At 47.1% G+C, this 14,824-nt stretch overlaps 1 protein-coding gene across 1 annotated transcript; it reads right to left on the reverse strand.

The window, feature by feature from the left end:
* Positions 1-401: 401 nt before the first annotated feature.
* STBD1 (starch binding domain 1) lies at positions 402-8,573 on the reverse strand. Its single transcript, XM_077301125.1, has 2 exons — positions 8,152-8,573; positions 402-1,797 (listed from the first exon to the last, which is right to left on the reverse strand). The coding sequence occupies exons 1-2, from the start codon at positions 8,393-8,395 to the stop codon at positions 1,028-1,030; spliced, it is 1,014 nt and encodes a 337-aa protein (XP_077157240.1). The 5' UTR covers positions 8,396-8,573; the 3' UTR covers positions 402-1,027.
* Positions 8,574-14,824: the final 6,251 nt, after the last annotated feature.

Consider the following 14,824-nt stretch of genomic DNA (forward strand, 5'->3'; position numbering starts at 1 on the left):
AATCAGAGTGCAGATTTTATTCAGGGTGTGAGCTTTTGAGTGCAAGCACTTGAGTGCTTGCACTCAAGAGCTCACGCCCTGAATAAATCTTTCTTGGTCTTAAAGGTGCTACTGCACTCTGATTTTATTGTGCTACTTCAGACCAACACGGCGACCCATTTGAATCTTTACTGTTGCATATTTCTGTACATATGTGCCCCTTTCCTCCCTCCCCCACCTTTAATTTCCCCCCCTCATTCAAGGGAGTTTCCATTTTCCACCTTTTCTGTGGCTCTTTCACAAACAAGCACATTGTGGAAACAGAAGAGATTTTCACAGAGAACTGATGATTTTGGGCGGGGGAGTGATCCTGAACAACTAAAATGTCAGCTAAGCCTCTTAAAATATAAAGGACACTGGTCTAAAAGTCATCTTTATTGCTTTCCTTTTGCAGTTGACAATAAGTTAAGAACAGTTTTTACCAGTTAAAAGTGCAGTTATTACACCGCTCCTGTTCTACGGTTCACACTCTCTCAAAAATTTAGCATTTAAAGCTTCTTTATGCAGGGTGATTTAAAAAAAAAACAACAAAAACACAGCTACTAGAAACTTCTAGATGCTTTCTACTAGAAAGGCTTTGGTCTGACTTCATTTTGAAGAGTCTCCTCATATCTTAATTCCTATTCTAGCCAGAGGATAGAGGATTTTAATCTAAGGCAGTTCTGGCAAGACATGCAGCATGGGGATATACTAAGAGTGATAGCGGGGTGGCGGCATGGTGACTCCTACTGGGAAATGGAATAAAACTAGAGCCCCTTCTGCTTGTGCAGAGCTCCCCTTTCAGGAAAACTATAGCCCCTTCCACTTGCACAGAGCTCCCCGTTCAGTAAAACTATAGCCCTTTCCGCTTATGCAGAGCTCCCCATTCAGTAAAACTAGAGCTCCTTCCACTTGCTCCCCATTCAGTAAAACCATAGCCCCTTCCACTTGTACAGAGCTCCCCATTCAGTAAAACTAGATCCCCTCCCACTTGCGCAGAATTCCCTGTTCAGTGATATCCCCACCACTTATGGACCACCCGATCTTCATGTTCTGTCATTAGGGTTCGATTGTCACATTCTTCCCACCGCCTGACCTTTCCATTCTCCACTACGATGAACTTCCACTCCACTCTGGTGTCTACAGGCAAGATGACCGAGTCGGACCAGAACCCATCCGTCTCCCATCTCAGGGGTACATAGTGGTGCCACTGGCCGAGACACTCGTGGTCACCCGTGACGGCTATCAGCTGCGTTTCCGAGTAAGTGATGTAGTGAACGCGGAAAGTCACACGGACAGTCTGAGGCATTGGAGACACTGCTGCCACCCGCTTGGCTTGCTCCGGGTCCCTGCTCCCGCCGGCCTCCTCACTGCTGATATTCCCTGTGGCATCACCCCAAGCCGGATGCTCAGGGACCATTTCCCATTCTTCAGGATCGAGAGAGTTGTGCTGCAGCTTTTCTCTGTTTTTCAACTCATGCGTATGACTTGGGGCACCTGCTTCGGTTGAAGTGCCCGTACCACAGGTCTCCGTTTCTTCCGTCTTTGGTGGTTCTGATGCTGTTGCCGGGAAATCAAACATTTCATCCCTTGGGTATTCCTTGCAGTTCATTAAGGGGGTGACAGGATCTTTGACCACCGGCTCAATTTCTGGAGTCTCCTGAGGGATGTTGTGATCTCCTGGAGAAACCAGCAAGTTCCGTGCAGGCTCCTGATAGATAGACACATTGTTTGGCTTTGTTTCAGATGCAGGGCAGTTGCAGCTTCCCGGAAGTGGTTCTAAACAAAACAGGACAATCATAGGAAGTAAACGATTTGAATACGGTGCCTTAGAATCATAGAATCATAGAATCATAGAGTTGGAAGGGGCCATACAGGCCATCTAGTCCAACCCCCTGCTCAACGCAGGATTAGCCCTAAGCATCCTAAAGCAAGTTCACACACTTAGTTCACACACTATAATCCCTCCCCACTTTGTAAGCTGCTTTGAGACTCCTTTGGGTAGAGAAAAGCTGCATATAAGAACCAACTCAACTCTTCATCTTCTTCAATAATCTCAGGGCTCTCTCAGCCTCACCTCCCTCACAGGGTGTCTGTTGTGGGGAGAGGAAAGGGAAGGCGACTGTAAGTGACTGTTTGAAACTCTTTCAGGCAGAGAAAAGAGGCATATAAGAACCAACTCTTCTTCTTCTTCTTCTGCATGTCAGATCGGATTTCATTTTTTTTGTTTTACTAGAATAGGTCAGTTGTTCCAGGAATGGCACCTAACGCCTGCTCTGCTCACCTGGGTGTCTTGGGCATTAGGCCCAAAAGGAGAGATGCAGTTTCTGTACCGTGTTTTTCTCCATGTCCTCAGGCTGGGAAATACAGTGGGAATGGATGCCAGCTGCCGCTCAACTGCTCACCCAGTGGCAAAAGGTACCTGCCGCAGGCAAGAGGCAAATTGCCTGGCTGGTGATGGCAGAAAATGCCACTGAGTCACAGCTGATTTATGGCAACCCTGCAAGGTTTCCAGACGAGATGAATGGTGGTTTGCCACTGCCTGTCCCTGTGTAGCAGCCCCGGGCCTTCTTTGGTAGTTCCCCCTCTAAGTTGTAACCAGGGACGACTCTTCATAGCTTCTGAGATCGGGCTAGCCTGGGCTGGAAGGGACTATTTCTCCTCTTTCTTACCATATCATGTCACTGTGTACTGAGACTGAAAGCTAACTGGGAAGTTCCCAGCCCGCTGAAAAGCACACATTGAAAACCAGCCCTGCTCAACTGACATCAGCCACAATTTCTGGCTGCCCAATAATTATTAATCATGCTTCATGAATGCACAACAATCTCCCGAGATTTAAGGCCTAATTCCAGAATTATTCCTGGTTATACTTTTGCACTCAAATTTAACTGTGGATAAACAAATCTTCATAATTCTAGTCCCTTTCTCCATACACAGCTGGGTAGAAACCCAGAAGCACCACTGAACTTCTGGAGAAAAGCACATGAACCATATTCGGTTGAATCGACAAAGACATAAGCTCTCTCTTTCCCACACCCATTTGCAAATTTTCAATTAGGTCACCTGAAAAGCAAACAAATGCTCAAAGCCAGCCAAGAAAAACCTCACCATTACAAGACAGATTGTCCAACAGATATTCTCCCCCTCCCATACATGCATTCACCACCTACAGTGCGTGCAAGAAAACCGTGCTTCTTTTCACCCTTCTCTACACTTGATGGCTTCCAATTAGTTGCCAGCCTTCCTACTCTGCAGCATGAAAATACTTCGTTACTGAATACAAAGCTACCGGGCAAATTGCAGCTACTCTGCTGCTGCACGGGGGGGGGGGGGGCCTAGACTGTACTCCCAAAGCAAGCAGACAGGTGAGGAACTGAAGGTGAGTCGAATTTCTCAGCCAGGCCCATAGAAACAATCTGTGGCAAAGGAAGCACTGCAAGAGATTATGTTTCGTCCATAGTGTCTAAGCCAGGGGTAGTCAAACTGCGGCCCTCCAGATGTCCATGGACTACAATTCCCATGAGCGTCTGCCAGCAAAGGAGGTGGAACTTTGGGTTAGGAAGAGTCAAGGGACCTAACCGGGGTACAGCTCCATAGAATCGACCCTCCAGAGCAGGGGTAGTCAAATTGCGGCCCTCCAGATGTCCATGGACTACAATTCCCATGAGCCCCTGCCAGTGTTTGCTCTATAGCGAAGGAACGACCCCTCTGCATGTTACTTGTTGCTCCCAAGTCTCTTGGCCAACTCCTTTGTTGCCCTAGCAAGACTTATTCTGGAAATAAGCTTTATGAAGAAGAAGTGTTGTTTTTTATACCCTGCTTTTCATACCCAAAGGAGTCTCAAAGCGGCTTAGAATCGCCTTTCCTTCTTCTCCTTACAGCAGGCACCCTGTGAGCGAGGTGGGGCTCAGAGAGCTTCTGCCAGGACTGCGCTGTGAGAACAGCACTATCAGGACTGTGACAAGCTCAAGGTCACCCAGCTACCTGCATGTGGAGGGGCAGGGAATCAGCCCCGTCTCGCCAGATTAGAAATTGCCACTCAAACACTACAGCACGCCGGAGCATGCATGCAAATGCAAGTTTATACCCAGAGTTAAACTTTTAAGAAATACCAACAAGAGGTTCATGGTAAAACACTGGTGTAGCAGGTTAAGAATGACGGCCTCTAATCTGGAGAACCAGGTTTGAATTCCCACTCCTCCTCTACATCCAGCCACCTGAGTGACCCTGGGGCAGTCAATACTCTCAGAGCTGTTCTTACAGAGCAGTTCTGTCAGAGCTCTCTCAGCCTCCCCTCTCTCACAGAGTGTCTGCTGTGAGGCAATTATAAGCCACTTTGGGACTCCTTCAGGTAGTGAAAAGTGGGGTATAAAACCCAACTCTTCTTCTTCTTCTTCCAAGCTCTCTGAAACTCCAGTTTCTCTCTAAGATGCCACTGGACTCAAATCTATTTTACTTCAGGCCAGCAAAGCTCCCCTCTGAAACTATCTTTAAGAGGATCCTCTTCACAGTCAGGAATTCCTTTCTTTTGAGTTTGAGGAAATATGGTAACTGATTAACCCTGCTGCTTGCATATTCTCCCCCCACCCACCCACCCACCCACACACAGAGCAATTTGTTTTTAGCTTCACAGCAAGCCACGGGCCATCCCCATAAACCTGCATTTTTACTGCTTTAGGCCATGCTAACTTTGCAACTGGGTCCTCGCTCCGCCCTGCCAGGCGCAGGCCTAATGGCTGGCATGCCATTCCCACATGGGAGCTAAAAATAGCTGGTGGCTCGATTTGAAAGTCTGACTGCCCTTAAGCGCATGGGACCAGTCAAACGCCCAGCCCTTACGCCAGAGAGAATTCCCAAAGGGCCAGCGGCTGCTAACGGACAGGCCAGGATCGCTCCGATGCAAAGGTCACACAAAGACCGATATATTTCCTTCTCATGCCTGCCCTTCTAAAGGAGTCAGAGCAATGCTGAGAAACTGCTTAACTAGCAAGCAGAAAGCCAAGAGAATCCAACTCCTTCCCTCAGGATATTTTACTTTGATTGTATCTCGCTTGACTACGGAAGAGTGCATCATGTACGTTAGTTTATTATTCTCAGTTTCCTCCACTGAAGAGTTTTGGGGCATCAGTGTGAAAGTCCTCTCTGCGATAGTTAATCCAGTGGCGCATTTACACGTGCATGTGCATGTAATCATGTGGTCTCTGGGGGGGGGGGTGTTGTATAAATACGCACATTGCCAGCCAGTTCCTGCTGGGGAGCATATTTGCATAAGAGTAGCAGGAATTAGATTTTTATAGGGCTATTCACTCCAAAAGACAACAACACATTCTAGGGCAGAGGTCTCCCAGTGGGGTGTACGGAGCAGACTCCTAGTATTAGATTAAGTCCTGGGAAACACACGTTCATATTCTGAGCACTTTCTCAGCCTCACCTACCTCACAGGATTGTTGTAAATGGAAGAAAGGAAAATGATACCATAAGCCACTTTTGGCCTCCAGTGGGGAGAAAAATGGGGCACGTGTCCAAATAAATGTATTAATTTAACTATATATTGCATTTTATAGCATGTATTTTATTTAGTTACTAAGAATCAGTAGGGGATAAATTGGGAGGGGGGGGGAAATCTGTAGCCAGTTGCACTTCTTCCTGCTTAATTGCAAAGAGCCTCTGCCACCCTTCAGGACATGAGTTAAAAAGATGATATGGGGCAGGGGTAAAAAGGCAGAAGGCCACTGCAGTGATGATGAACCTAAGTTTCTGGGAGCAAATCCCTAGTGCCCTTCAGTGCACAGCTGAGGCTTGAGTCAGAAATTAAAGGATATTAGGGGCACAAGACAGAAGAGTCGCCCTCCCCCCCCCCCCAAAGTGGAGACAAGCAGTAAAGAAGCCAAGATGAAAGGATATAGTAGATCCACACATGCATACCCTGCTTCAAGAAAACCAAAAATACAGGAAGAAGCTGGGGGGATGGAGAAAGCGAGACTAGACTGAGGGACAGGGGGTGACTTGGGTTACTAGCTCTAAGTTGGGAAATTACTGGAGATCTGAGGGTGAAATTTGGGAGGGGGGGGGGGAAGGAATGCATCAGGGATGCAATGGCTGCACTCCAAAACAGTCATTTTATCCAGGGGATCTAACCTCTGCTGTCTGGAGAGGAGCTATACTTCCAGGGTATCCGCAGGTCTCACCTGGAGGCTGGCTTCTGTACTTTTTGGAAGTTTGTAAGCTTGCTGGGGGGTAAACAGTAATGACTGGGGAAGGCACTGGCAAACAACCCCGTATTGAGTCTGCCATGAAAACGCTGGAGGGCGTCACCCCAAGGGTCAGACATGACTTGGTGCTTGCACAGGGGTTACCTTTACCTTTTAATTCTAAAGAAATTTAATTCATTTTAGGGTCACCTTGGCTGCCAGAGGGGAATGTGGAAGGATCAGGGTTGCCAAATACCTTGGGAAACTCCTGGAGATTTGAGGGACAGAGACTTCAGGGGGGTACAATGGGATCCATCCTCCAAAGCAGCATTTTTTTTCTCCAGGGGAACTGATCTCTTTAGTTTGAAGATGAGCTAAAATGCCCGAGCATTCCCAGGTTCCACCTGGAGGCTGGCATCCCCTAACCCACCTTCCAAAGTTTCCATTTTCTCCAGGGGAACTGATCTCTTCAGTCTGGGGATTAACTGTAATTTCAGGGATCTCCAGGTCCCACCTGGAGGCTGGCATCGCTAAATCCACCCCGCAAAGCATCCCTTTTCCCCAGGGGAACTGATCGCTGTTGCCTGGAGAGGAGCTATAACTCTGGGGGAATCCCCAGGCCAAACCTGGGGGCTGGCATCCATGAACCACAGTGGGATCTAATGCTATAGAGTCCACCCTGCAGAAGCAGCCATCTTCTCCAGGGGAACTGAGGAAATTAGCTGTCCTTCCAGGGGGTCTCCAGGTCCCCCAGGGAGGCTAATAAAGCAAAAGGAAAAATAATGGGCAAAATACAGAAATGCCATTAACCCCAGTAAGGGCACGAAGGCGACAGTCAACTCATCCTTGTTTTGCAAAAAGTGAAAAAAAATTGTGTTAATGGTGCATTATTATCATTACTTATTATTTCATCACTCTTATGCCTTATGATTGTGGATCATGTTGAGATTGTTGAGGCAGTTTACTGGACATGCTACGTTAGGTTAGGATTATCGAGATGGGTACTGTTCCAAATGTTGCTGGTCACCAAATTTATCCTGTGCTTTTACTCGCCTAATGCTTTCCCTAAAGCTCCCTGAGCCACAAGGCAGGGTGGGACAGAAATGAAAGAAAGTAGAAAGGAAGGAAATAAATAATAAATAAATAAAATTATGCCACTCGTTTGTAAAAACCATTATGAGTCTCACTTGGAGGACTGTGTTCACTTTGGGGCACCCCAGTTGAAGAGGGATGTTGACAAACTGGAGCGTGTCCAGAGGAGGGCAACAAAGATGGTGAGGGGTTTGGAGACCAAGGCGTATGACGAAAAGTTGGGGGAGCTTGGTCTGTTTATCCTGGAGAGGAGGCGACTGAGAGGGGATCTGATAACCATCTTCAAGTATTTAAAAGGCTGCCATGTAGAGGATGGAGCAGAGTGGACAGACCAGAACCAATGGGATGAAATTAATTCAAAAGAAATTCTGTCTAAACATCCGGAAGAAGTTCCTGACAGTCAGAGCGGTTCCTCAGGGGAACAGGCTTCCTCGGGAGGTGGTGGGTTCTCCTCCTTTGGGAATTTTTAAACAGAGGCTGGGTAGCCATCTGATGGAGAGGCTGATTCTGTGAAGGTTCAAGGGGGTGGCAGGTGACAGTGGATGAGCGAGAGGGTTGTGAGAATCCTGCACAGTGCAGGGGGGTTGGACTAGATGACCCAGGAGGTCCCTTCCAACTCTGATTCTATGAGTCTGACGGGAATATTAATTCAGATTCCAGGGGCCCCTCCTGGACGTTTTATCTCTGAGGCGATTCCAGCCGCTTCAGGCCAACCCGGCCGGGCTTGGAATCGGCCGTTGCGTCTCTCCTTTGGGCGCCCCCCTTTCTCCTCTCCCGCCTGGAGGTTGGCACCCCCCGCCCCCTCCTGGCGCGCGTGCGAGGCGGGGGAGGGGAGGGGCCGAACTACCTTCGTCGCGCGCCGCTTCCCTCCGCGGCGGCTGAGGGGGGCCCGCCTGGGCGCTCGAGGACGCCGCCGCCGCCGCCGCCGCCGCCTTCTCGTCTCCGCCGCCTTCCTTGCCTCCGTACCAGAGCCAGGCGAGGACGGCGGCCACCAGGGCGGCGAGGAAGGCCGGCCAGAGCCCCGCCAGAGGCCCGCTGCCGCCGTCGTCGTCCAGGGACAGCGCGGCCTTGGCTCCGTCGCCCTGCGCCATGCCCGAGCCCAGCACAGGCAGGCAGGCAGGCAGGCAGGCAGGCAGGCAGGCAGGCAGGCAGGCAGGCGGCCACCCCCGCCCCTGCGGCCGTTCCCACAGCCTTATAAGCCGCCCGCCGGCCGGGGGAGGAGCCGCCGCCCCGCAGCGCCTGGACGCCCGGCCGAGGAATCCTGCGCGGGGAGTTCAGGGCCGGAGGGAAAGAAGGCACAGGCCGCCCCGTGGGGCGAAGAGAGGAGGAGGAGGAGGAGAGGTGGATCTTATATGCCGCTTTGCGCTGCCAGAGGGAGGCTCGAGGCGGCTGGCAATCGCCTTCCTTTCCCTCTCCCCGCAGCAGGCGCCCTGTGCGGGAGATGGGGCTGAGAGAGCCCTGATGTTACTGAAGAAGGAGAGGAGTTGGATCTTATATGCCACTTTTCTCTACCGAAGGAGTCTCAAGGCAGCTTACATTCGCCTTCCCTTTCTGCTCCCCACAACAGACACCCTGTGAGGGAGAGGAGGCTGAGAGAGCCCTGATGTTACTGAAGAAGAAGAAGAGCTGGAATTTATATGTTGGTTTTCTCTGCCAGATCGAGGCTCAAAGCGGCTTCTCCCTACAGCAGGTGCCCTATGAGGGGGAGATGAGGCTGAGAGAGCCCTGATGTTACTGAAGAAGAGTTGGATCTTGTATGCCGCTTTTCTCTGCCAGAGGGAGGCTCAAAGTGGCTTACATTCATCTTCCCTTTCCTCACAGCAGGTGCCCTATGAGGGAAATGAGGCTGAGAGTGCCCTGATGTTACTGAAGAAGAGTTGACTCTTATATGCCGCTTTTCTCTGCCAGAGGGAGGCTCAAAGCAGCTGGCCACAAAACAGGGCCACATGCATTCCTTTTGTAGTTTTCATCTCATGCACTGTAAAGGGGTATCCCGACAATGGTTAACATAGCAGTTTCTTTGCAAAAACACATTTTTTTCAGAGTTTATAAATGCAACTGCTGCAAATTGTAAAGAACAGTTGATCATATGTTCCAGATAATTTACATTCCTAGAAATGAGAGGGCTATTCTGTGATATGAATCAAAAGAAATAAGAATAAAGACGTTCAAGCAGAAGGCCTAGAAGCAAAAAACAAACAAACAAACCTAGACTGAATTTTTGTGGGGTTCATTTTTTAGCAACAAGTACCTTGGAAGGATTTTTCCAAGAATCCTAGAATGAGTCCTAGAACCATAGTGTTGGAAGGGACCATATAGACCATCTAGTCCAACCCTCTGCTCAATCCAGGACCAGCCTAAAGCATGATACGTATCTGTCCAGGTGCTGTTTAAAGCCCGCCAGTGAGGGGGAGTTCACCACCTCCTTAGGCGATTTCACTGCTAAACTATTCTGATTGTGGAAAGATCCCCCCTGATATCTAGCCAATATTGTTCTACACATAGTTTAAAGCCATTATTTAGTTTATTATTTATTGACCTCCATTCCCAGTCCAAGCCACCTTGTGGCAGTTTACAATTACTGTGGGTCCTCTCCTCTGCTGCCAACAGGAACTGCTCCCTGCCGCCCTATGCGTGGCAACCTTTCAAATACTTAAAGACAGCCACCATGTCCTCACTCACCCTCCTCTTCTCCAGGCTGAACATCCCCAAGTCTCTCAACCTTTCCTCATAGGACTTGGTCCCCAGGCCCCAGATCATCCTCCTAGCCTTGTCACTCTCCTATGTACCATGTCAGTTTTGTCCACCTCCTTTTTGAAGTGAGGTCTCCAAAATTGCACACAGTATTCCAGGTGCGGTCTGACCAATGCAGTATACAGTGGGACTGACATCTTGCAACAGAAGTCTCATTGAGTTAAATGGGATTTTCTTCTTGATACATATAACTCGTACTGTTGGGCCTTTGTTGTTATGACCAAATTTCCTAGTCCTTCCTTTCTGGGATTGGCCATGGAGAGGATAAATAACCAACCAATCCAGCAACAGAACAAAGTCTGAGTGCAGTGGCACCTTTACCATCAACAAAGGTTAATTCTGGGTATCATAACCCAATCCTGCGTCCCCTTGCCTACTAAGAGGCCACACTGGCACTCCTTTAGAGCAGGGGTAGTCAACCTGTGGTCCTCCAGATGTTCAATCACTAGCTGAACAATCAAACGGCCATCTCACAACCTAACAGGAATGAAGCACCTTGGAGGAATAGAGTCTTGGTGATGCCAAAAATCACTTGCAAGGGGTGGGCAGAGAGAGACAATAAATTCCCTGGACATGAGAGAAATGAGGCCAATTTTGCAAAGTGCTTTTTAACTGATTTCAGCTGGCGGAAGAAGCTTTGCCTCATGGAGGCAAAGGGCTGGCAGCTCAAAAAAAGATTCTAAGGTAATGTGAAGCTTTTAGAATACTGTAGCTTTGAAGTTTAAAGAGCCTGCCTTGGAATAAGACCAGGTAGGGCATGGTTAGGGTAAGGTGACCAGATTTTAACATTGGTAAAGTGGGACACCATTGACCCTGGGGGTTCTTGATTAAAAATTTGGTCCATATGGAGAAACAAAAAGTTTCATAGAACGCAAAAATAGTATTGTCATATATATCTTTTAAATTTCAACATAAGTACAATTTGCCAGTTGCCCCCAGATGTCCTTCCAAAAGTGGTCACCTTAGTTTAGGGTTAAGGGTGGGAGGATTGTGTGTTTGCGCTTTTTGTTTATATTTGTTGCTGGCTCCGTTGCTGTGCACAGTACATGTGTTGTCTTTTGTTTTTCAGTAAATCATTTTCTGTTTTAAATGCTGGTGGTTGTCCTCCATAACCTTTAGACCTGCACAGTTTGAATATGCTAACTAGGTAGGCAGTTGGTTGCTAGATCCCTATTTCCTTGAGACAGCCCAGGCGCGGTAAGTGGAGCCTTTAAACAGCAACACAGAATGAACGCATGGAGTGCTGTTGTCTCTATGGTAATTTCCAACATTGACCATCTGGTGGCAGCGTACTAAAGAAAAAGTGTAGGAAAAACCCTCCCAGAATTGAATCAGAGTCCAGTAGCACCTTTAAGACCAAGAAAGATTTATTCAAGGTGTGAGCACCAAAGCTCACGCCTTGAATAAATCTTTCTTGGTCTTAAAGGTGCTACTGGACTCTGATTTTATTGTGCTACTTCAGACCAACACGGCTACCCATTTGCATCCTTCCAGAATTGGGCAGACTTGGGAAGGTGGGGTATTCCAGTGAAGAGTCAGGATGACTACTGCCTAAGTCGGCCTTTCTCAACTTTTTTTATTGCTGAGAACCCCCTGAAACATTCAAGAACCCCCAGAAGTGGTATAACTGTGCAGAATATGGTCAGGAAGCAGAGTCTATACAGACCCACCTGGGGCATATCCCCTTCTCAACCCCTCAAGGCCCATCATTGACCATTTTGGGAGGGCGGGGTTGAAATTACCATTTATGGTCATATCATGATACATGTTTAGCAAATATTAAAAATATATATTAAATTAACTCCCACCGGTTCGGGAAACCCTTCTATGGCCTTCCAAGAAACCCCGGGATTTCACAAAACCCTGGTTGAGAAAGCTTGGTCTAGATCAGGGCATTTGCTGGCAGGGGCTCATGGGAATTGTAGTCCATGGACATCTGGAGGGCCACAGTTTGATTATCCCTGGTCTAGATAGTGACAAAATGGAATGGGGCTCACAGGTCAGTGGGGCTGCTCTGTGACATGTGGACACCTCCTAGTGCCCAGTTTCAGGTGGAATCTATACAAGGGGAAAACCAGGATAGTATCTCTCATCTTTTAAAAGTTAAAAGCAGTCAGGGGCTCTCTTAATTGGATTGTGGCCAGCCACTGCAAAGGTGATTTACTGACCTCTCACAGCAGCCTCCCCTGCAATTTGCCCTGTAGAGAAAGACACAGAAACATCCTGTAGATACTTGTAGGTTTCCTCCAGGAGCAACTGTGTGTGTTTCTGTGTGTGAATTTAGGTCAGAAAAATAAGATGAGAGTTAACTTTCTCAGTGCCAGTGCTCTGATATGATCCCCTCACCCTAATGCTGCTTTTAACTGGTAAGAAGAACTGCAGGGCCCAATTAGGAATCTTTTGCCATGATCTCCTTTGGCCCTCAGTCTAGGCTACTTATTATTGAGGTGGTAAACTGGTTCCTCTGTGGTACCATTTCAGACCAAAGTTGGGAAGGATATGGTTGAATCCCTGCATAGAAAAGTAATTGTCTGGGATAAGGATTTGAATATATGCTTCTCTATGACTTCCTAGATTTCAGTGTATAAGAACTATTTTAAAAAGGGAAGCATTCAAAAATGGGAGTCCCCTTCACCAGCATTCTTAGTACAGACCAGGTTCGTGTTCTCACTGAAGGGGAACGAGGCCAAAGCATAGGTTCCAGAAACGTATCTGGTGAGCAGTTTCCATATATATTTTTTTCTTTTAAAGTTGTATAAAATGCTATTCAGGCTTCTCCACTGTCAACAAAAGACCTTTCCTTCCTATAGCGGTTGTGACATAATTTGATTTATTACTCTATAGTATCAATCATTTGTTAAACAACAATAAAACTGGCTCACAAGTACATCAAAAGTATCTAAGTGAATTTACAAAGATACAACACAATGATCTATTAAAAACCCATAAGATCAAATTGTAGATGCAACCAGTGCAACTTAATCATAAGCTTTTGGATGCAGTTCAGGAAAATAACCAATACACACACCATTGTTATTCTGTTACTCTTCCCAAATTGACAATATCCTTAGTTCATGATGATGGATTCTAACAGTTGCAGCAGAATTCCGATAATCTATATATTTGGATGCATATTATGATTGTTGAGCTTTCTAACTGCTTGTTTTGAACGTTGGTTTCACTTTTTCCCCACTGCCTCCCTTCTTGATTTTTTTTTCCTTTTTAGCATCTGTACTCAAAAATGGATTCCTTAAAATTCCACTGCCTTTCTGTATTTGTGGGGCAACCTGAAGAAACTGGGAGATTTTGGAAGAGTGGGTGTCCAGGTCTTGGTAGGGTTATCAGATCCCATTAGCCCAAATTAGATTTACCAATTATGCTGATTTAGTTTTATTCCCTGTTTTGATGCGTCTCTTGGAGTGGTGATGTCAGATATTAGGACAGGATTAAAAGTTTATCCTGGTGAACGGTTAAACTAACAGTCAAGGAGACTGAGTTTGTACTACCGATTTTGTCTCTCTGCAGAAATTAAATAATTCTCACTGATCCAAATGCTAGAAACGGTGCCCAGGTCCACCCCAGACCAACCTTCCATTTAAATCCATTCTTTTTATCTCTGCCTAATCGTGGTCATAATTTAAATTCTAAGACCTGCTAATGAGATCTCATTCCCAGCTATCTTGTTAAATATGGGGGTGGCTAATCGGCTGACTGTGTGTGAATCTATTTCAAGGAGCCAGGGTTCTTAACCTTCCCACGTCACCCAGAGCGTTTAAACTTTACAGGCTATTAAATGTCATTTTAATTTATAGAGGCAGAAGTGCTCGGTCTTCACAATGGCAGCCTCGGAATTCTCTGTGGAGATCTCCTTCAGGAATGCCTGCCTCTTGCTAGCACTCGTATCTAAAGTAAAGCAGTTATGTTTTTATCTAGGGGAGGCTTACTGCAAAGTAAACCTGTAGAAGATAAAGTCTTCAAAGTGCTGCCCAATTGTTATTTTCGCAGTGACACAGTACATGGCAAATTCCTTTTGGGCTCTGCTATGTACATGTGTTTTGAGAAATGAAAACTCAGTTCTTAAATCGTCATCTTCCAACGATGTGTGCATCTTTTTGATTTAAAATATTTTTTGCAGTCTTCTGAGTTGAAAAACAGAACCATGATCCATCAGAATGTTTCTCCTGCATGAACCGTATCATACTTGCACAGTTCCCATTCACATTTTTCACTGAATTAGCACAGAAGAACACCCTGGTGGAAACTACCCTAAGACAACTGTCCTGTGAGTAGGGTTCCCAGCCTCCAGGCAACAGAGATGAATTTCATCTAGAGAAAATGGCTGCTTTGGAAGGGCAAATCTATGGCATCAAAGGCCTTTCCCTCCCCAAACCCCACTCTCTCAGACTCTACCCCCAAATCTCTAGGTATTTCCAACCCAGAGCTCGAAACTGTACATGTGAGATATGGGTAAGGTTGCCTGGTCCCTCCTGGAAATTGGTGGGGGATGGGGGACTTACTGGGAACGGGAAGGAGACCCAGCTCACATGCAGTGACATGTCTACATTACTGTCCCTGTGACCAGGAAGTGATGTCATCACATTGGGCCTGTTGGGGTGACATTCTAGTATTTGAGCAAAAACTCTATGATAAATTTGGCTTCCACTATAGAGTTTTTGGCCAAATACCAGAGCACTGGCCTTGATGTGAAGATTTCACTACTGGGTCACTTAGCAGGACATAGAGGGCCCAAATTTGACCTGCCCAAT

This window comes from Paroedura picta, chromosome 10 (genome assembly GCF_049243985.1).
Source record: "Paroedura picta isolate Pp20150507F chromosome 10, Ppicta_v3.0, whole genome shotgun sequence".
In the NCBI taxonomy this organism is placed as follows: domain Eukaryota; kingdom Metazoa; phylum Chordata; class Lepidosauria; order Squamata; family Gekkonidae; genus Paroedura; species Paroedura picta.